This window comes from Emydura macquarii, unplaced genomic scaffold (assembly GCF_026122565.2).
Source record: "Emydura macquarii macquarii isolate MOO-44397 ecotype Brisbane River unplaced genomic scaffold, CSIRO-AGI_Emac_v2 contig_212, whole genome shotgun sequence".
NCBI lineage: Eukaryota > Metazoa > Chordata > Testudines > Chelidae > Emydura > Emydura macquarii.
This window is the reverse complement of record NW_027130349.1, coordinates 13,582,385-13,606,132: the sequence shown is the minus strand read 5'-3', so window position 1 is coordinate 13,606,132 and position 23,748 is coordinate 13,582,385. Positions and strand designations below refer to the sequence as shown.

Genomic DNA, 23,748 nt, shown 5'->3' with positions numbered 1-23,748 from the left:
TGCCAAACTTCATCTTTAACAGTAATGAACAATGAAAATAGAGGAGCCAAGTATATGTCAATCACTTCTCTTCTATTTCCTGTTTGTTAAACCACTGCATGCTGTCTTGTGTTTTCCTTGTTAGCTTTTAATCCCTCTTCTCAATCTCTCCCTCCCTACTTCATATTGTTTCCTCTTTCTATGATGAAATATTTTTAAATAAATTCCAAAAGAATGTGTTCTTTTCTATTGTCTGTTCTTGTCATAGCTCACACTTCCGTTATTTAAGCAGTGAGTGCTGTACAAGACATTACTCACCCAGGAAGCTTACAACCTACAGTCTTGCAGCATTACTTTCTTGCTACTATACATGCTATGTCCTGCAAAGTGAAACTTAGCCACTAATGGCTTTGTTTTGTAGCTTGGAGAATACTCTGAACATAACAGCCAACCTCAGACCCATTGTGCCTTATAATAGTTTGCCTTATAATAGCTAGGAAGATGGCCTTATATCCATTTTTACTCCCTGTAACATTCTCCAGAGCCCTCTAGCAGCAGCAGCATTGTTCTGAAGCAACAGTAATGTGCCCGGCACTGCACCTGGTACTTCTGGAGTTTTAAAAGTGCAAAACTCCACTACCTTCATGCACATTGAAGGTCTTGCATCATGAAGTGAACCTTTTCTAAGTATCCCAACTCTCCTTTATGTACCAGCTAGAATTTTGAAGCACAGGCTGCCTTTGTAAGTTCTCTCCCTCTTTCATGTGAGAAAGCAAATATACCCTGTTCCTGTTTTGTGCAATATAATATTTTGCTATTTCAGGTTGCTTTACGACTGTTGGAAAAGGAGGTACTAGATAAAAGTGATATGATTGAACTACTTGGCCCAAGACCATTTGCAGAAAAATCTACTTATGAAGAATTTGTTGAAGGCACAGGGAGTCTAGATGAAGATATTTCACTCCCAGAAGGCCTTAAAGACTGGAACAAAGATCGTGAAAAAGAGAAAGAGGCATCCACAGATGAACAGATTGCCAGGCAGATCACAGGAGGGATGCCATTTTAGTGTTGAAGTAGGCTGTGGCATAAAATTACACAATATTTTGACTTGCATTCTGAAAAGATTGGAAAACACTTCCATAGTTAAAAACCATCTGCTTATTCAAACAAATCTCGAGTGATGGTAAACAGAAGAGCAGTGGTTGACATGGAGAGACCAGAATAGTCAGATATCTCTTAATCTGTTCTTGCTTCATAGGTAAAAGATGATCACTGCTCAGCTGACAACTAAAGGAAATGTTAATTAGAGATTTGCCTGCACTGGAACCCAAGAACTGAACCCCCCTCAAACTTTAGAATGGTTTGGATCCAAGACCAAACTCCATGGCACAGATCCATTTCTAAATTTATTTAAGCTGATGCAAATTAAGGTTCCATTAGTATTGATCTAAAAGTCTGTGTCTATATGTGACTTCTACCCAAATGTAAATCATTTTAACATCCATAACTATGGGGAAATGTATTTATTAAACACTTGGCCAAGGGTCTAGTCAGCTTACAAAAACACTTGATGTTTCTGCAAAGCATCAGGTTTTTTCACCCTCCTGCTATTTAATTTTACCTGTTTCCCCTCCCCTCCAAAACCAATTTGTTCACAAAGAACTGCCATGTACATTTTTTACCATGAAATTGGAGACCTGTTGAATGGCTTTACAATTAGTAATGGTTCAGTGTCTTAAAAATAGTGTAAAACTAAATTCAGCTTCTGCAGTTTTAATAAAAAAATTGTTTGTTTTTTTTACAGGGAGCTGTAAGATATTGAACATGTGAATGTACTGTGTTCATTGTGTAAATAAGGGTTCTTTGACAGTCATTAAAATCAGAACATTGTACTTTTCCGAATACACTGTCTTGTTATATTAATTTAGGTTGATTGCTTACTAGAAAATTTTGGCCTGTCTCAGAGGTCTTTATTTGAGCAAATCTCCTACTGACATGAATATAAACTTTTCCGGAGTTAGGATATCAGAATTATGTCTTGTAAATGTAAAAAGACTAATAATCTTGTATTTCTGTCTTTGTGCAAGCACCTGAAAGTTTGTACAGGGCTGGAGTAGGTGGAATAGCTAGTTAATATATCAAATGTCTTTCATATCTGAATACTGGGATCCAATCTGCTTAATCCTGAGTTTATGGTTGTCTTTCTAACCCCAAGTAGGTAATAGTTATCAGCACAGATTCAGCACACAGTTTAACACAATACTCCATTATAATCAGCTTCCATAAACCTGTGCTCTGAACTGTGGTCTGTATCAGTTAAGGAATTCTAATTTTTTGAGAAGTTCACTGTCAGGTTCCATCACAGAAAAGAGAAAGGAGTCCATCTAGATTATCATCTGTCTCTTTAAGAGGAGGAAGACCAGGAAAACTCAGCCATTGGTTTCCTTTTGTAATGGTCAAGAGATCCATTAACACTTTCTTTTCTTGTGATTGAAACGTCATGTTTAAGTGACTGACCATTTAATTGGTTCCAGCAGTACATACTGATTGAAAGATAGTATGGCAATAGAAAAGAAAGCTGGTGGTAATCTCTGAGAAGAAATCTAGGATGGTAATGAGTGGGCTTGCATATAAGAGTTTTTAGGTCCTTTGAGAGAGCTGTATGTGAAAGAACTACCTCCTATGATTTTTCTCTTTCCCCTCATGATGTGAAGTCTTTTAAATTGGCATTTAGAATCTGGGCCAGACTGGCAATGATAAAATATTGCTCTCCGACTGTGTGGAATTCTGCTAATTGCCAGTGCTTTATACATTTGTTGGCAACCTCATGAATGCTGAAAACTCAAAAGTCAATAGTAACCATAATCTAGTCTCTTGACCATTTTCTGGAAAATTCTCCACTTTTGTGGTAAGGCTGGCTGGCAGATGGGGTATGAGATAAGCATGTACTGTATTGTGGCTAAGAGAAGGCTTCAGTATCTAGTGCTATCAATCAGTGCTGGTCATAAGCACTAAATTCCCTTAAAAATAAAATTAAACAAAAAATACATCTGTAAGGGGAAGCAGCTCTCTGTATTGTGCTATCAACAACCAAATTATATGGACTAAAAAGAAAATGCTCTTCTCCCTTCTAAAAAAGGAACATACAATTAAAATGTGTTTAAATTATATCAAACTTAGTGTTAGTGCTAAAATTGTGATACTTATTTGAGTTTTTTCTTTAGAATTCAATAATATGCCATAGAACTGATCTCTGAGTGGGAGGTATTTAAACTATTTTGCTGATACTGTAAACAGCATCTCTGAGGGTCAGTTCTACAGCTTGTGCACAGTTAACCTAGTTAACTCAGTGGGATTAAAGATGGTGTGTTCTCTCCCTTCTCCTCTCCCTCTTCCCCCCCCCCCCCCCGTTTGTTTTTACTTGGTTATTATGGTCATAAATTATTACTGAGAGAAACAGCCAATTTATAGTTCTCTAAGGTTATATTTATATATATATATATATATATATATATATATATATATATATCCACTTCCTCAAGACCATAGCAATCGCTGTCACAGCTCTGTGAAAGTGATGTCACCTATCTATAACACTAAGAGAATTTTCTTTTAACATAAAACCTTTCTCTGGCTATCCAACTGCATATTGTATTACCTTGCCTATTTAGATAGTCCCTGCCAAGAGGAACTTACAAACATGCTTAAATGACTCTGCAGCGGATGTAGTGCTCCTTGTGTTGCTTTCTAGTGTCAGTGCTTTTCATGTGGTCCTAGTTCAATAATTGCTGTTTTGTCACTAAGGTAAGTCTGGATATGTTGCATCTTAAAGTAGCATGGAGTGGCCTGAGGGGGAGTTAGGTGGAGCCAAAATGGAAAACATTAAACCTGAGTGTTTACTCCTTCACATAACATGAGAACCAGGAGTCGCTCGAGAAAATTAATAGGCAACAGCTTTAAAAAACACAGAAGTGTGAAGAAGTAATTCCAATACACAGTCAACCTGTGGAGCTCCTTGCTAGGGGATGTTGTGAAAGCCAAAACTATAACTCGATTAAAAAATGAATTAAGTTCATGGAGGATAGGTCCATCAATAATTGTTAGCCAAGATGTGCAGGGATGCAACCTCATGCTCTAGGTGCCCTAAGCTTCTGACTGCTAGAAAGTGGGACTGGATGACATGGGATGAATCACTCAATAATTGCCTTGTTCTGTTCATTCCCTCAGAAGCATCTGGCACCAGCCACTGTCAGAAGACAAGATACTGGGCTACATGGACGGTTGGTCTGACCCAATATGGCCACTTTTATGTTCTTATGAGCAAAACCAATCCTGTCTTACTACACCTGCCCCTTTACAAACACTTTTAAAATCACAAAACTTTAAATGGGAGGTGGGAGAAGGGGATTCTAAATCCAACCACCCAAGTGCAGGGTGATGCAGTAGCTGCAGGCAGGCCTGTAGCTGTACAGAGCTGCAGCTTCACAAGCTGCCTGAACATCTGTAAGAGCAGTGCCTTTTCCAAAAGGGCTTCTGTAGGTGAGGTGATAAGCTGATTCTGTGCAGCTGACATTTTCTCCCTTTCCCTGGGTAGCTGAGTGCAGGTGAAGCAAGAGGATAGGTTCAGGGGCAGGAAAGTGCAGGCCCTGCATTCCACTCAGCCTCATTCCACTCTAGGAGGACATGAGAAGGGCCTGGCCCAACTTCCATTCCACCTTGCTGTAGGAAGCTGGGCTGGAGACATGAGACATTGCTAACTTGAGGGACAAGATAGAAATGGGGGAAAGAGGGAGAAAGGAGGGCACTTCAAGGGTGTTAGAACCAAGTATCTGCAGGGGTGCAGTGCAGGGCCAGCTGAGAAGCCCCATCCCCAGGGTCTCATGTCCCTTTATCCATTTTCTCTTGGTTTATGGAAACCCCAGAAGCCTGGCCACCTCAGCCAGTGAAATTGGGAGGAGTCTGGCTGAGCGCCTGCTCCTTAAGAACAACCTCCTCTTCCCCCACTTCTCAGATTGCTACCCTAGCCCTGCCCAGCTCACACTGTCTCTCCCCCACTCCCCGGTAGATACACTTTGACTGTCATACACAAGTAGGGTTACCATACATCTGGGTTTTCCCAGACATTGTCTCCTTTGGGGGATCTTGGTACTCTGTCCTGGAGGATTTTTCAAATAATAGGGAATGTCTGGGATTTTTGCAGATTCAGCAGACATGGCTGCTCAGAAAGAGCCCTGTCCACTTCCCAATTGGTCCGTCCCCTACATCTGCAGCTGATTGGTCCACTCCCCTGCAACCACAGCTGCTGGATCCTGCCCACCCAGGCCCTAGCTCCCAGCCCTAGGCAGGTGCTGACTGAGGGCTGTTGCTGTGTCCTGGACTTGTGCTGGCTGCCCTGCCACCATGACAGGAAGCGACACTGCCTCCCATCTCCAGTGAGTACCCCTACTGCACATACTTCCTCCAGTGCCACCAAATATCCCTCCCGCTACCCCCACTCCTGTACCCCCATTTCCCCTCACAGATTCCCCTCCCCCAGCAGTGTCCTCTTTGGGAACCTGAAAGTTTACAACCAAGTTGTGAGCCTACCAGTGTTTCTTGGTATGGTATCCCCTATGTCTGAGGTAAGTACAACATTGTGGCTGGGCATGTGGAGACACAAGGGAGCTTGTTTGAAGGCAGGAGAGACAGAACAGAGTAAATGAGTTTGGCAGAGACAGTGAGGGGGGAACCAGGGATGGAAAGTGAAAGGGGGAAGGGATTGAAAGTGAGAGAGGAGAGAAAAGACCAAACAGAAAACTCATGTGGAGGATATAAAGACTAAAAAGGAGCAGAAACAAAGAGAAGAGTCGGAGCGCACAAGGTTTCAAAATCAAAAATTGCCAGGCTTGCAGGTAAAGGTAGAAAATCACATGAAGGGACTGGGAGAAAACAGTAAGAGGAACAGTGGTGTAATCAGCATTTTCTCTCACCCAACCCCTTATTGAAACAAGTCTCTGTTTTAATTCTGAAAGTGGGGAGGTGATTTGGAATGATTGACTAGGGGGGAGGGAGGAATAGATGCACTCACTTTGTCTTCTCCCGTGTATGTCTCCCTGACTATCTCCACCCAAACTGATTCCCTATGACCTCTCCCACTGAGAAGTGGCTCAGGGGAAGAAAGAGGGAATATGTCCAAGTTTTCCTTCCTTCAGGAAAAGAGAGCTGGGGATGTTCTCGACGGAACTCTTCTCAGTACACTATAGTGGTTCTCTTTCCCCAGAGGGCAACTACAGATAGAAGTGCATGTTGAGAGGGCGTGAATTAGGTGACTGTAGGATCACAGGACTTGTTGGTGCTCCAAAGGTTCAGAATTCATACTCCAGATGTTAATGCACTGTTCACCTAAAGACAGTAATATAGAATAGCTTAATGATCACCAGATGAGTGCACACACCTGGCAGCCCTCAGGTTTATGGCTTATTTGAAGAATTGTCCCTGGACCTTTTTTTGTAAACAGAGTCAACTGTGGCTGATGTGCCTTCCTTAATCTGTTTGCAGTACGTAACCAATTGCATGTACTATACCTCAGATAGGCTGTTGATAGATCCCACCCCAGCTATTTAAGGCACCTATCATTGTGGTATCTAAGCACATTTTAAACTTGCTCTTTTGTAGTGTGAGCTAAAAAAGCCATGCTAGAGGTCTTAGTTACATAGCAAAAAGATTAATAGCTGTAGATGATACAAGTTAGTACAGTAGCAGGCTTTTATTCTCTCTGGCTGTAGAGCACACAAAGTTTGTCCACTCTTCCTTGAACCTAACAGCCTGTGCTATCCACAGTGTTAGTGAACTTATTTGTGAGTTCCCTCTTTTTTTGTTTTGTATATTAGGTTGTAAGTCCTCATTACCATGTTTAGAATTTCATGTAATTCTTACTTAACGCTCAATAGAGTTACAACCATACTCCTCAATATATGACATAGTATACTAAATTTATGATCTCCTGCTACATAAACTTAATTTTCTTTTGCATAATTGGTCATTTCAAAGAGTATAGCCCATCTATACAGTCAACACTTTCTTGATCTTTCAAAGTACACCTATCCAGTGCCCCTGAATATCTGGGTATACACTTGTAACAGGGTAGCCTGCATCTTTAAGGGCTGGACTAGCCCATCCTCTTCAATTTATCAGACCCCACTGGGAAGGTCAGGTGATCCCTACAGCTGGTTGAGAGAGCTCAGCTGCAGGTGGGAGATGCAAGGGAGAGCTGTGTCCTCCTTTCAGGCTGACAGAGGCAGAGGAACTGCTTTTTGTTTTGATTAAATTTTATATTGAAAAATAAAACTGTGCCCTGAAAAAGACTTGGGCATAGCAGTGAGTTCTTTTTGGCTAGAGTCAGCAGCTTACAAGTAGTGGAAAGTATGGATGCAGCTGATTGGCCTTGAAACTGAAGCAGGAGACAGGCCAAAGTCAGACTGGGTAAGTGGCACTGTGACAACACGTTTCTCAGGCTTAGTCAATTAGTCCATGGAATTCTTCTGTCCAAGGAGTCACCATGGACACCTTTAATTTATTAACGTTAAATTAGTACAAATTTAACATGAATAAAACCATGTAGACAATTTTATAAAATAAGTACAGTTATTTTTCTAAGGAATTTTTTTAAAATTCTGACTCCGAATCAATAACTATTGTAATCTTATTAGAAGTGATGGATCTTGGGCCAATATTAAATTATTCTACAGTATTTGTAAAGTTCTTTAAGTACTGAGTAGTACTTTGGCTCAAACATTTTGGGAGGAGGAAGTAAAGAAACAGAAAAGGTTCCTGAAACTTTTAGAGTTTGGGTTTTTGGTTTTCTTTTTTTTTTTTTTTTTTTTCCTTTTGGCCTTTCCCTGGAGTTCATCCAAGTATTTGAAATAAATCAATGTTATGGAATCTGAGTTATGTTGTAAGTAAAAATAGTAAAAAGGAAGCACAATCTTTTTATATTCAAATCATAAAAGGGGAGAGCTTACACAAGTTCTGTAGAGTCATGCATGAATTTCATAAAAACAATGTATGGGATCATTCCGGGACCAGTTGGTAAAGGAGTTAAAAGATCACATGCAGAATGACTCCAGAATACATTGCTAGTGACCTGTAGTTCTCAGTTCACTTGATGTTTATGTAGCATTGACTCTTGAAAACACATTTATTAAGAGGATACTTGTCATTTTTATTTAAATTTGCTGTTAAATGTCTGAAGTTAAATATGTGTCAACATTTACTGTACAAAAGAGTAAAACATGATTCATTTTTTTTATTATGGATAGATTCTGCTCCTGGCATGTAAGTACTATACATTCAGTACAGAATAACACTTCAAAGACCCACAAGTTTTTTGCTGTTATTGCTATTCACAGTTTGATGAAAACAGGACAGCCCTATTTTCAAATGACATTCCAGGCTCATCCTACCTTATACAACTTTTTGTAGAAGACAAGTTTTTTGTTTATTTCAACAAATCTAGTGATTTCTGTATTTAAAATTTTAGACCAAAATTCTAAAACTGGAAGCCTAAAATTAGCCTTCTATATAAAAGTGGCATAATTTTCAGCAGGGCTGAGCTCCCTCATTCCCACTGAAGTCAATGGAAGCAGAAGGGCAGGGCACACATCACCTCTGAGAATCAAGCTACTTTTTTTTACCTTTTTTTTTTTTTTTTGAGGGGGGAACGGTGGAGCTTAAATATGGATTTACAAGACTAATTTTAGAAATCCAGATTTGAGAATTTTGGTGTAGATAAGTGTGTGTAAAACAGAATTCCTTTATTCATTGATCTCTTCCTCCTCATCTTCAAATGTTTCCTCTCCATCATTTGCTGTAGCTTCTTGGTACTGCTGGTACTCTGAAACCAGGTCATTCATGTTGCTTTCTGCTTCTGTAAATTCCATCTCATCCATACCTTCTCCTGTAAACCAGTGGAGGAAGGCCTTTCTCCTGAACATGGCAGAGAACTGCTCGGAGATTCTCTTGAAGAGCTCTTGAATAGCTGTGCTGTTGCCAATGAAGGTAGAGGCCATCTTGAGGCCACGGGGTGGGATATCACAAACTGCCACTTTGACATTATTTGGGATCCATTCCACAAAGTAGCTGCTGTTCTTGTTTTGGATGGCCAGCATCTGCTCATCAACCTCTTTCATGGACATGGGACCTCGGAATACTGTGGCCACTGTTAAGTATCGTCCATGTCTTGGGTCACAGGCTGCCATCATGTTTTTGGCATCGAACATCTGTTGAGTGAGCTCTGGAACGGTGAGTGCTCGATATTGCTGGCTGCCTCGGGCTGTCAAAGGAGCGAACCCTGGCATGAAAAAGTGAAGGCGTGGGAATGGCACCATATTTACTGCCAGTTTTCGAAGGTCAGCATTTAGCTGGCCTGGAAAACGCAACGATGTCGTTACTCCACTCATTGTAGCAGACACCAAATGGTTTAAATCTCCATAGGTTGGTGTCGTGAGCTTCAGGGTGCGGAAACAAATGTCATACAAAGCTTCATTATCAATGCAGTAGGTTTCATCTGTATTTTCAACCAGCTGATGGACTGAGAGTGTAGCATTATAAGGCTCTACCACTGTGTCAGAGACTTTTGGAGAGGGCATGACACTAAATGTATTCATTATCCTATCGGGATATTCCTCTCGGATTTTGCTGATGAGTAGTGTTCCCATGCCAGAACCTGTTCCTCCTCCAAGGGAATGAGTGAGCTGAAATCCTTGTAAGCAATCACAATGTTCGCATTCTTTTCTTACTACATCAAGCACTGAATCTACCAGCTCTGCTCCTTCTGTATAGTGTCCTTTGGCCCAGTTATTTCCTGCACCTGTTTGTCCTGAAATAACATAGGATAAGGGAAGAAAATATATAAGATTATTGATAGGCTTTGACGGTTGGAGGCTTAATGATCTCAAATCACATACAATGAATTGTCCTAAATTTGTGAGGTAATAAATCATACTCTTTGCTCTTGATTACAGATATATCCAGAAGAATTACTAGTGGCAATTCTTCACAATGGGCACAAAGAAAAGTATGGCTAATTATGTTAGCTGTGATTTCTGACAGACACTTGAGGGGAAATGAGGTTTTCCAAATATTGTATATTGACTGAACTTTTGGCTTTAGTTACTAAGCTTAGTTGAATTTACTTCCTGACTTTCTCTCAGCTTGGATGGTGAAAATTGGCTAGTCCATTTCTCTATTGTTCATGGTCATGTCTAATCATTTCCACTTTTTAAGTCCCATTCATAAACAATGTTTGAATTGCAGACTCTGCAGAGGGAGTGGTATTCCTTTAAAAATAAGCTGTTTCCACACTGACAGGTTTAAAAATAATAATGAAAATATTGCTTTGTACTTCTTAATGCTTTAAAACCTAAATTCCTTTTAACGTTCCAATCTGATGTAAATCTTGTCATTTGAATGTATATTTTGTGATCTTTATCACAAAGGTGCCAGATTAACAAACTCAGAAACCAAACCCCCTCCATACATCCGCAGAAGAGTTGCAGCAATGGGCAGTTTTAGAGTAAGTTTCACATGTTGCTTTGCCCAAGGTGCCACATCCATGTGGCTGGCAATTCTAGGCATTAGAGTGTGTGTTTCCACACACATTCATTTCTTGGCCTGGGCCTTGTACCTGCATCTTGCATCATAACTGACTCCAATGCAAAGGGAGTGCAAAACACAACTATCCTCATCTTGCAGTGGCAGAGCTAATGGGTGTATGTGTGGCACCTTTTCACAAAGTGAGTGTGCCCCACACTCACCCAGCAGCGATGGCTCCTGTCCTGCGGGGCTGAGCCTGGCTTCCTGCTCCAGGCATTGTGATGTGACTGAGGGGGTCGCAGTGCCACCTGTGCCATGTCACAATGCCACTCTCTCAAATTTGGCCTGGCCGCTCCTCCATCATGACGAGGGTGTGTGCAACCCCCACACACCATGTCACAATGCCCAGAGTGGCAAGCCAGGCCCGGGTCCAGCCCCACAGAGCAGGAGCCACTGTTGTGGCTCAGGAGCTGCTGGGTGAGCATGGGTAGGCTGGCTCTCCAACCCCTGCCCCTCCCCTGGATCTCTCCTCTGCAGCACCATGCAGGGATTGGCATTGTAGTGCCAGGGCAGAGGGTGCATTATGGGTAGTCAGTGCCCCTCGGTGGGGTGAAGAAGAGTATACTCATTAATACATTGCCCCCCTGGTTGCAAAACATGGCTCTACTACTATCTGGTAATATTTTACACCCAATTTCTCACTTTATGCTGGTGTAAACGACTGTGCAAGATGCAGAATTGGGCCCTAGATCTTAGAATTGCAGCACTTCATAGAGAACTGGGGGGGAACTGTTTTGTTAAGCTATTTTAAGAAAACCTGAGTTGTTAAAATATTGTTTACTTTTGTCTTATGTTACTGGTAGCTATCATTTATATTTAGAGAATTTTGTCTCTGTATTGTGCCTTCTCCAAAACAGATCTAGAAATAAAGTTGATGCCTTGCTTTAGAAGCTTTTGATACCCCAATCTTGCTTTTTCCATAAACACACAGCTACTGTTTGTTCACATTTAAATGCTTGCTTTTTATAAAGAATATGATGCATACGCCACTGAATCATAGACACAAATCTTTTAAATTAAAGGATGTTAGTGTTTCCCGTGGTTACTGGGTTCAAGCAGAGAACACAATTTCTTTCAAGGATGAATTTGACCTTCTGAAACTGGATTGTATGCCAAGATACATCAAGTTAAATATAACATTGTATCCAAAACTGTGTTTCTTCACTTAAGAGTGACTTGCCTGAATCAAGATGATAGTATTAACAGGATCCAAAGGTCTGATCTTGCAAGTTACTGAAAATGTCCTAGAAGGTACTGAGCACCCTCAACTTTCTTTCATTTCTGTAGAAGCTGAGGGCACTCAGCACCTCTCATTGGTGCTCAGCAACCTATAAGATTGGGCCTCTAACTTTTACTCAGCTTACATTTTCCCCTTCCATGCCACACTGTCCCTTCCCATTACAATATTGATACTACTGGAGCTTCTTCCCTGTCTCATTTCAGTGTTGTTCTATTAACTGGATAACAGAAGGTGGCAATAGAGGACCTGATTTTTAGGCGCCTCTTACTACTTTTGTGAATAGTCCCATTGAACTCAGTGGGACTACTTTTGTGAGTAAGTGCTACTCAACATGAGTAATAGTTGCAGAATCAGACCCAGTTTCCAACTTTCGCTGCTCTGCCCCATTCTTTTTCTCTTCCTTCCCACCTCCATGACCCATTTTAGACTCCAGTCTGTGTGTGATGTGTTGCTGCCAAATCATCGGGTCAGCTAAACTGCTGTTTTGGTACTGTTTAAATATCCTTTTAGCCAATGTTCTGTTTCTTTGTTCCGTTATTGGTTAGCTAAGACATTGTTCTATACGTTGCTGTATCTTCCTCTCTTGAGAACATGGGAAGCTCTATATTTCCTGTCCAGCTGTGCAGAGTGCAACACAATATCCTTTCAGCACTGAATAAGGTAAAAATTGTCCTTGCTCTGCTTGAGCCAACCACTTAGCCAACCAGCCTGCTAGCAAACAGATACTGTGCTGTATATGTTGTGGGATCCTAACCGAAGATTCTAAGTTTAGTACATTTAGTACATTCTAAGCTTAGTACAAGGGGTTGCAACATGGTTATGTGGGGGTTGTGAGCTGTGAGTCCTGACCCCAACCAGACGTGAGGCTGTGAGCACCCTGCTTCCTCCTGGTGGAGGAACATGGGGAGAGGAAGGTGAGCGGAGACACACAGATACTGCTCACCTGCCCAACGTTCCTCTGCGACCCCCCCAAAGGGACTGGGTGGCCTGGGGGGGAGGCATGAGAAGCAATGCCAAAGCTCTCTGTATCCAGCTCATTTTCCTCCGCTGGGCTGTGTTATGAGATGAGCATCAGGAGCTACTGCTCTCTGCCCATCCCTTATGCAGTCCAAATGGGGAAAGTGACCTGGATGTAGGGAGCCCCGACATTGCTCCTCGTTCTCTCCCTCACAGCTCCCTAGGGGTGAATGGAGGAGCAGCTTTCAAGGTGCTAGCAGCAATACCCGCCGCTCCGTGTCTGCAGGTCTGTTTCCCCAGTTGGGCGCAGGAGTAGGTTGCAGGGGCTAAGGGGGAAGAGGTGAAGAGGGAGTGGGGAGTCCGCAGGGGCCAGGGACAGGCATCCATGGGAAGTGAGGGGGTCACACTCAGAGGCTTGCTATGTGAAAGGGGTCACCAATAGAAAAAGTTTGAAAACCACTGGTTTAGTATCTTTCTATGCAAATTGTCCCATGAGTACAGGTAGCAGATGTAGCTCAGAGATAGGAATAGTGATAAAGCATGAATGGGAACAAAACGTAAGTGGGGAAATTGATGGAAATGATGCATAAAATGGCAAATTGCTCAGGAAAAGTAGGTGTATATGATTTGTTCAGTGCAAAGAAAATAAATAGCAAAAATTACACTTATTTTCTCTCCTTTTATTTAGATAGTTATGGGTATCTTTTTTACCCTAAGAGCACCTATTTATCTCATTGAATTTATACATCTGTGACAATGCAGTGATCTGAGTCCATCCTGCTCACCAATAGGGGATTTGTTTAGCTTTGAGTTAAATAATGCAAACAAATGCAGGATTTTTTTCCATTGAATTTAACTTCAATCCTGTAAACAAATCCAAGGCAATGAAAACTGGTCTTGTAAAGGAGGTAGAGAGGGAAAAAAAATGTAACCTACTATAAAATAAACATCTGACAGAAGGCTGTATATTTTTAAACTGCATTTGTCTGATGACAATATTAAACCAGTCAGAAAAACAAAAAAGGCTCAATTTTTTTTTTTTTTAAACAAAACACATTACTTACTGTTGTACGTTAAATATTTATATTGGAGTTGATCTGCCTACATACAGATTGTTTCTCTCATGATAAAACTTTAACTTCGGGGACTTTAAAAAATGTTTTGCTGTATTTTAAACATTCTGAATTAGCAGTTTCACATCTTCATGAGACACAATGTTTTGTTATAGCTTAAGACGCTATGATGCAGAAGTTTGCAGTTTATAAGGCTCAAGTAGCTGCCTATTAGTTTACTCATACAGACTGTGGTGGTAAATACCACCAAACACAATTGTGTTAGATATCAGATCCTACTGGTCAAACACAGGGCTAGAAGCACTTTTATTAAGGTTGCGGAACAATTCCCACTCTCAGACCCAGTTTTCAGTTGCTTATAGCTGTGCCAAACTGTAGCTGTTTGGGCTGAAATTTTCCATGCTGGATGTTTGCCCTAGACTGAGCTATTTTTGGAATATTTCAGCCACCATGGTACAGCTATTTCTGAGAATGAGGCTAGGGAAAAATACATTGTTTTGCTTATGTTAAAAAAAAAAAAAAATTCTGGCAACCTTTTCTTTGAACAACCCTTGTGCTCCCATGCTTTGGAGCAGCAACTTGAAAATTGACAGTGGGGTGGCCTTTGTCTCAGGATTATGCTTTCCTCATGAAATTCTGCCAAAATTGACCAGGTGATATGCCTTTGAAAAATTACAATTTGCATATCCTCAGGTGTATTTGGTTTTTTTAGCAGCTAAAATCTCTGAAGTTTCCATCCTCACTGAGCATGCTCAAGTCTCCCACCGCTCCTAGTACTGATCATACTGTGCAAGTGTCATCTCCATAGAGCAAATGAGCATGTTCCAGCCCAGTGCTGTAACTCTCCCTGTAATGCCTACTCCAGGTCAGGGTGGGGGCATGCATCAGAACTGATATCAGGGTACCTGTCTCTCCTGTGCGTGCGTGCGTTCACTATCTCTCACATACCCCCACCCCACTGGCACCCTGGCAGCTTGGAGGAGGAGGAGGAGGATGCTGTCTGATTTGAATGCAGAAGGAACAACAAAAGCCAGACTGGGGAGTGGACAAAGAATAGATTGGGACAAGGAGCCAACTGAGACTGGAGGGCAGAGGGGAGACACTGACTGGGAGGTGTGGGGAGTAGGTAAACTGGGATTGACACTGGGTGGGCAGAGAGGTTAGGATTAGTCTGGCAAGGAGACTGGGAGACAGTGAGGGAAAACGGAGTAGGGAGGAGTAGGAGGTAGTTGGTTGAGGACACAGATTAGATGAGGAATTTAGGGAAGGAGAGGTGTCTGGGACTGGTTCAACAAGGAGAGTGGGACTAGGAACCAGTGGGAGGAAGGGAGAAATATCTATCAAGGAGGTGCAGGAGGGGAACTGGAATTGGCTTGTCAAAGAGACTGAAGCAAGGAGCAGGAGAGGTTTAGTAGGGAGTGGGGGATTGAGATCGGATGAGGAATTTAGGAAGAGAGATTAGTCCTCATCCCAGTCTTGTGCTGTAACCCGCAGACTTGCTGCCTCCTATGAAAGAGAAATCATTTTCCAAGTGCTTATTCATATTTTAGGTCAATAAGATTGTTAAACTTTACTCCCACTGACTTTAGTGGAAATTTTGGGTGTGCAACTTCAGGGAATGCAGGCTCTGGCTCCACAGGCACAGAGAAATGTAAGGCATTTAATACACTTTAATTGACCTACTCTAGCATTTTGATGTGCTATGGTAAGTTATGATTTTAAAAAAGCAAAAAGATTACTTTGGGAACAAACCCTTCCCTATAAGCTTGTGTCCTAGCAGTCTGGGATATGGCAAATATGGAATCACCAGCCTCTGTCACAGAATCTCTTTGGGGGGACCGAAGGGAAACTTTGTTGGCTTTTGACACGGTAGATTTTCACTTCAGTTCTAAAGCACCCTTTCTCCATTATTCAGCAGATTTGTAGATTGCAGTTAAAAAATTAAAGATCTTTGAAAGTGTATATCCTTTTATTCCCCTCCTCAGCTGCAAAGCCTTGGGGTTTGTTTTGTGCTACACCACCACCCTAATATTTATCTTTCCCATATCTGTGTTCCTTCCTTATATTGACATAGCACCACCAACCTGTATGTTGCAACCTAACAGTAATCTGGGGATGAAGGATGGTTTTGTGTTTAAGGCATAGAATTGGGAAACAGGAGATAGTGGTTCTAGTGGTAGTTCTGCTTCAGACTTTCTGTTTGATATTGGGCAAGTTAATTCCCTGGATACCTTAACTTACAGATGCCTCGTTTTCATCTGTAAAATGGGGTTGATAATACTTCCTAACCCGAAAGGAGTATTGTAAGGCTTAATTCACAAATGTTTGTAAAGTGCTTTGTGAACCTGAGATGTAAAGTGCAACAGATGTACAAAGCTGAACAAATTCTCACTGGATGGAATCTCCCAGTTTGCTTTCAGAGTGACAGTTCTGTTTGGTTTTTTAACTGGTTTCTTATTTTACTCAAAAATAACGCCACCAGTATGTGGTTGTACATAAGAATCAGCTTTGCACTTCATTTTTCTTCCATTTCTGATTATGCTGCACACTGACCTATTGAAAAGGTAAGAAATTCCATGGCCAGTGAAGAATTTCATGCCCATGGAATTTACAAAACTGTGGATCCAACTAATAGTGTGTTTTGTGAGAGAGAGCAGTTCCCTTTTTTTCCTTGTCTTTTTAATGGAAGTACAGGGACCCTGTAAGTAGAACACAATTTAGAGTATCAGAATGTCATGGGAAATATTTAGGATGTTAGTGTAAGTGAGAGAATTTTCAGTGTAATTAATAGAGCAATGTCAGACCCTCTTTTTGGATTTTTGTTTTGTTTTTTGGATGACTGATACTTGAATAATTAAACTACACTGTTCAGCTACCAAACTTCTTATTACTAACATCTGCTTACAGTTGTCTGAATAACAAATATTCTGCTGCCCTCTCTATCCCAGCGTATATTTTGACAGTTAATTCCTTGGCAATCGAGTACCTGTTTTAAAAGGAAAACATGATATCCACATACCAAAGATGAAATTATCAGGTCGAAACAGGTGACCAAAAGGACCAGATCTCACACTGTCCATGGTTCCTGGCTCCAAGTCCACTAAGACTGCTCTGGGTACATATTTTTGTGCTACAATAAAAATTAAAGACATCCTATATCAGTATACTAAGGATAAGTGCCTTCTATTCATTTCTTAACTAATTATATGTCATAATATTTATTATTCTTAGCTTGCTTATATATCCTGATACAATTTGTATTCCTATACAGGAGTCTTTCCTCTCAAGCATCTTGGGGAAAAAAATCACTTCTGGTTTAGCAGCTGACTTAAAATTCTTTGTTTTTTGTCATATTATCCATCTAAATTACATTTTAAAAACAGCTCTTTTACCAGTTGATATCCATATATACAATTATCTGGTAAAAAAAAAATGGGTTACATGTTCTTTGTACATGCTTTAATCATATCTTACATGAGTAGAAGGTCTCTTATTCAAATAATTCCAAATATTTTATAAATGTAAAGAAACACTTGCATCCACCCCTGAGATGGAGCCATTTCAGGAAGGTGGAAAACAGCAGCTGTTTAAGAGTGCACACCACAGCTATACAACAGTTACTAAAGGGAAGTGAAGAGTGCCTTACCCAATTGAACCTGGAGGGGGAATTTATTTAGAAAGAACAAGAATAGTCCTGTAGCACTTTAAAGACTAACAAATTTAATTTCTGCAGGCATAAGCTTTCATGGGCTGTAACCCACTTCGTCAGATGCAAGATATGGAAATCAGATAAAGGGTGTATATATATACATCCAAGGGTAAGGAACAACAATGGGGAGAATAGGTGTGAGCAAAGTCCATTCAGTTAGGGTAGATGAGGCCTATTCACACCCGTTGATTAGAAGATGAGAATGTGTGAACAGTGACAATTACTTCTTGTAATGAGAGAACCATTCCGAGTCCCTATTCAGACCCAGTCTGATTGTGTCAAGTTTGCATATGAGTTCCAGCTCTTACAAGAAGTAATTGTTGTTCCTTACCCTTGGATGTATACCCCCTATCTGATTTGTTTCTTGCATCTGACGAAGTGGGTTGTAGCCCATGAAAGCTTATGCTTGCAGAAATTGAATTTGTTAGTTTTTAAAGTGCTACAGGACTCTCCTTGGTTTTGCTGTATACAGACTAACACGGCTACCCCCCTGGAACTTTTCACTATTTAGAAAGAATACCCTGAGCTGAAATTTGACCATGACAACAAATGAACACGCTCCCACACTTGCACAAAGTGCCAGGGATCTCAAATGGGCACAAGTGGTCCAGATATCAGTTGTACAACTCATAGAGAGGACAGCATCCTCAGCAGCGCTGTACCCACTAACACTAGGCTGGGGTATTGATTCACAGCATTCAGGGAACACTGCCATCTTAGTGAGTCACCACCGCTTCCCCTTCCCACACTTCCTGAGGCCCAACCCTTCTGAGCTGCTGAAATCATAGTCACTGTGGGGGCAAGTTCATGTTATAAACTGCTTAGTGTCAGTCAATCAGTAGTCAGGTTTATGTGACTGAATCATACAGTCACAAGAGAAAACCAGCACACACACGCACACAGCTGTTTGCACCATTTCCTTCCTGCTGCCTAGAGAGGGAATCCCAGCAAACGTTGGGTTGGGTGATTGATTCCAAAAGAAGACCATGCACACAAGTCTAATCAAGCTCTGTAGCTGAACCTATGAGTAAACGTTTGCTTGCTTCCTCATTTTAACATGCCTTCTCCCATTTAGGGAATCACACTTTCCTCGCCCCTCCTGACTTCTTAGTCAGGCGGCAGCGACAGCGCACTTACAGGATGATTCATTATAGTAGACATTGATTCTCTCCAGCTGCAGTGCTGAGTCACCAACGTAGCCTCCTGCTGGGTCGATGCCATGTTCATCACTGATCACTTCCCAAAACTTATTGGCAGGAACAGGAAAAGAGAGGAGAGAGACTTGGTTAAAAGAAGGCGAGTCGATCTCTGTTCTCACAAAACGCCGCACTGTCTTTTTCACGAACTTCAAAATAACCAAACCCACACTGGGCAGGGACTGTGATTTGAAGCCCTGGAGGCATGTACTCGCACTAACAGCTGCTGAATTCTTGAGCTGCTTCTCTGGGCTCCGCCCTACCCCGTCCCGAACAGCAGAGAGGAGATGGGGTGGGGTTGGAGAGAGACAAAAGCCAGGCAGATATACATCAGGATTTAAAACCAAATACACAACGGTTAAGATCACAAACTGTTTTAAGGGCTATTTTGGGGGGAAGTGGTGGTGTTTTTATTTTTACTGACTTTTATTTTTTTGATCCACTGCTCCAGTTAACTTTTTTTGGCCATTGTTTGTCGTTTTTTCCAAAGCCATAAAAGGTCACATGAAGGAGGCAACTTTTGCTAGTTTTCCAGCTCTCTGGTCTATATGCACAGACCCCAAGAGAAGTCAGAGTCCAAACTTTTTGTTGACAGAAAAACTCCCCTCAAAACGGCATAGATATCAGAGGAAAATCTACCAATCTTGCCAGAATTTCTAAAGCAATGACACGCCTTGCTGTTTTGCAAAACGTCTTCAAAAAACAACTATATTTCCCTGTGTGCAGTTCTTAGAAAATAATAAGTGAGGTTACTATTTAGAGGTGGAAATCTCTCTTACCTTAGTTCCAATTTGGTTTCCACACTGGCCAGCCTGGATGTGGACTATTTCCCTCATTGTGATACTTATAAATCTCCCTTTCTCTATAACTCTCAGGCTCTTTGCAGAGTTCAGCTATGTGCAGTCAGTGTCTCTGGTTCAATGAGTGTTTTATTGGCTCTGGGACTCTGAGATCCTCCCTCCCTGCTCTGCTCACTGTGCTGTGCAACTTCCCTTGCAAAAATAGCCAGCCCAGGCTGAGCAACTGGCTTTGGCCAGCCTCCATCGGGGCTGGATCTCTGTGAATGGCATGTCATCTCATCTTTCATTTCTGGTCCAGAATGATGTCAAGGGGCCAAGAATGGAGCAGACTAAAACATAAACCATTTGGGAGCCAGCATGTTTCCTAAAGTGTCTATTTATAATAGACAAGATAACCTGGCAGTAATAAAATAATACCAAAGTAATGATTTCTGGACATCATAATTTAATGATTCTTACCATTTATATAGTCCATTACTCCCTGCCCTTCAGTCACATCAGACTTGAACACAGGTGACTGTACTGTGCTAAGAGCAGGTTAAATAGATTTTTTTTCAAGTCTGATGGTTGCATTTTCATAATATTTTTGTTTATTTTTGCATTAGATGAGTAGGGAAATAATTAATTGCTCTCACATTGTGTGATTAATATCTTACCACATACTTGCACATTTGAGATTTACTGTGGAAATCCCCAATATTTCTTACAGGGTGTAGTTGGTTCACTCCTACACAAGCTTATGTTTTGCTTTTAATCTTGAAAATAGTTTGCAGACATCAGGTTAGTTAGCCTCACAACACTCCTGTGAAAGAAGTGCTATCTTAATTTTACATGGTGGGAAACCACTGTCTTCCCCGGGATGCTTGAATGAGGAAGGGTTTGCAACATCAGGCCCCAAGCATCAGAGCTAGGATTGGAATTCTCAGTCACTACTGGTACCACATCCTATGCTTAGACCACACGTCACTTATTACAAGCATGATCTTGAATATCTGTAGGGTATTTTTATATTATTGTTGTGGTTAGATGCCCTAGTGATGGACCAAGACCATATTGTGCTAGTCACTGTACAAATGGAACAAAAAGATGGTACCTGCTCCAAAGGGCTTACAATCTAAGACAAGAGACAACAGATGCAGATAGACAGATGAGTGAGTACAAGGAAACTTTGAGACAATATTGGCCAGCTTTAATCCAGTGATGGCAATGATGACCCCCCCTTTAATCCAAATGACTCCCAAAAGACTTTATGGATTGCACAAATCATTGTGTATATATGCATTAAATGTACATGTGCCAGCGATAAGTAGCGCTGATCAAACAAACCATGTTTAGGTGCCAAATCCTTGCCTTATTCCCACAAACAGTCCGATGGTAGTCATTAGAACTATTTGTGTGAGCAAGGAGAGCAGAAATTGGTCCATTTGCATGCATTTTCCAAAAGCTGAAATATGCACAGGTACTCAGTCTGACTTAAATCAACCTAGAATCTCACTCCTTTTTCCTGGTACTTCAGTGTGCCAGAGGAAAACATTGCAGCACCAACAGGGTGTTCATTGAACGTAAACATACTCACCATTGCTCTGTCATCCATGTTAATATTTACTCACCCTATAGCCTGTCTGAAGGTAAATTATGAGATTCAACCCCCTTTATAATGCGTACATATCTGAGGTACATGCAATCCTCTTAAGTTGTTCCTAGCTTTGATATTGGAAGGGACTGACCGCTCTGGCTCCATCCAGCAAATGGATGTGAAGTGTGTTTAAGTACTTGAGTATAATCCCAAAAACTATAAATTATGCAAGTGCCCAAGGATCATGTTTTAAGGCATTTATGTGCCGGAAGATGCACATGGGTACTTTTGAAAATCCAACTAGGCAACTAATTGATTGTGCTTAGGCATTTTTGAAAGACCTGCTAGGTATTTAGCTGCATCTTTTGGCACCTAAATACCTTTAAAAATGTGGCCCTAAATGCTTTGTAGGATTGACCTCCAAAAGAACAATCTTATAAACAGGGATTACTGTATGGACGTAATCTAAACTCCCTATTATTATACCTATTGCAATTTTATAATGATCTCTTTTTCAGCTACCTTATACCTATAATTTAAATTAACTACAACTAATGGCCTTGTTCTCCCATTTATGTCTATCTTGACAATTATTATATGAAGAGGAGTACAGGTCTCAAAACATCTTGTTCTAGCTAAGCTCCCTCAGACATTTCAGAACTGTCTCATACTTTGGATTCTAATAAAATCGCTCTCCCTTCTTTTTGCAATAGTTATCTTGTACACTCAAAGTAAATATAGTAAAAGCTGGCCACGTGTCCTGTTGGCCAGAAGATCCAGCCTCTCATAAATCTATGCTCCACACAGAGCTAGCCTTTTGAATGTCCATCTCACATGCCCTACATTTTCAAAAGTAATCTCTTCTAAAAAGTGTAGGAGCAGAGCATTAGGCTAGTGCATCTCCCTAATATTCAATAGACCATATATAAAATAAAGAACATATAACCTCTAGGACATCTATCTGAAATTTTCTACAATTGTTTTTTATTTAAAAACCTTTAGCTTTAGTTAACAGACAGTTCTTTGGGGTTCTATGTGGAGTGGTTTGGAGATCTCTGTCCATTTTATAGTGGACAGACATCCATGTCACAATTAGCATTGACTGACACCTTCATGGACAGCCTCACCAGAGATGGAATGAAGAATTAAATATTTGTATCCTTCTAGAGGTGGTCCTACTTCCTCCAAAATGCCACTCCTCTAGGATCAAGGTGCATTGCCAATAAGAAGCTTGCACTGCCATTGGCTGTGCTATACTGTATATCAGGGTTGTCAAACATCCGGCCCACGGGCCAGATATGGCCCACCAACCTTTTTGGTCTGGCCCCTGGCGGCAGCATGTGCTGCCGCGACATTTCACGGTGTTGTACTCTCTGGCAGCAGTGCGCGCCGCCGCCAGAGAGTACAACGCTGCGAGATCTTGCAGCAGCGCGTGCTGCCACGAGATCTGTGTACTCTGGCGGCAGCGCGTGGAACACTGTGTGCACGAGACACAGCGCTCCAAAAGGCGGGAGAGGGACAGTGTGGTCTTGGGGCATCGCGCAGTACTATAATTCTTAATCATTGATCGATTCTTTTAATCGTAAAATAGTAGTCGTTGTAGAAGTGAATTTACTGCAGTTTTTATATTGCTGATATCTAGCAAATAAAATATAATACTATATGAAAATGGTTGTGCCTAGTATTTCGATTTATGGTATGTATGGCCCACTTGAAGTACATTTAATTTAAATCTGGCCCGCCATAGCAAATGAGTTTGACACCGTTGCTGTATATATTCTTTAGATTAAACAGAAGACTAACATTTCTAGTGCTTTCAATCTGGCACCTTTCACGAGAACTAAAAGTTCAATTTAACACTAAAATAAATATTGAGACATAAATAAATTCCACAATGCAGATAAAGTGTCTAAATTCATGACAAGTTGCTACAGGACCCAGAAAAGATGTTCCAGTAATAATACCACAGATTCATCGTCATCTTAGCTATCAGAAAAGCCACATGGAAATTTTTTTAACATCTGGGAAAACACCACAGTAGTTCTTCCCTATTTAGTTGGTCATGAGCTTGGATTGTTAAGCTGTTTCCTGCTTTTCCAGGAATGTATTTGTGTTCAGTGCTATGTTGTTGCTGGGAGCATTCCTATTTATTATAGGAGTTTGCAGAGACTAATGAGATGTCAATGTTGCAAAAGAGCTGTTAACGTGATTGCTAGTTTTATATGTGGGTTTCTCTAATACATAAATAAATAACTATTTTATTTTTATTTGATTTATAAGAACATCAGCTAGTGTCCATCACATGCTCTGGGTGATTTTACAAAATTTTAAAATTCGCAAGCATCAAAATAATATTCAAAATTAACATATTACACTGCACATCTCACTCTAACAGTCAGCTTACCAGCAAATTTATAAACAAAACTCACCCTACACTAAAAGCTGAACAGGAAGGTCTCTTGTGGGCCTGATTGTTGGTGGGTCTTTTTTGGTTTGTCAGTTTTAAATTTCCACGTGTTTAAAAAAAACAATTATGTTTTTATTTTATTTTATTTTATGTTATTTCTTCACACATATAGCAATTGA

The 23,748-nt window shown here is 40.9% G+C and overlaps 2 protein-coding genes across 2 annotated transcripts in view; one reads left to right on the top strand and one right to left on the bottom strand.

Moving 5' to 3' along the window:
- The window catches only part of AFG3L2 (AFG3 like matrix AAA peptidase subunit 2), a 33,918-nt gene extending 32,037 nt beyond the window's left edge, over positions 1–1,881 (top strand). The window contains exon 17 of the mRNA XM_067548023.1: positions 803–1,881. Within this exon, the coding sequence (XP_067404124.1) occupies positions 803–1,045 (243 nt within the window). The 3' untranslated portion in view covers positions 1,046–1,881. The remainder of the gene's footprint in view (positions 1–802) is intronic.
- A 6,343-nt stretch (positions 1,882–8,224) lies between these two features.
- TUBB6 (tubulin beta 6 class V) lies at positions 8,225–19,699 on the bottom strand. Its single transcript, XM_067548010.1, has 4 exons — positions 19,566–19,699; positions 18,728–18,836; positions 16,901–17,011; positions 8,225–9,835 (listed from the first exon to the last, which is right to left on the bottom strand). The coding sequence occupies exons 1-4, from the start codon at positions 19,620–19,622 to the stop codon at positions 8,772–8,774; spliced, it is 1,341 nt and encodes a 446-aa protein (XP_067404111.1). The 5' UTR covers positions 19,623–19,699; the 3' UTR covers positions 8,225–8,771.
- Positions 19,700–23,748: the final 4,049 nt, after the last annotated feature.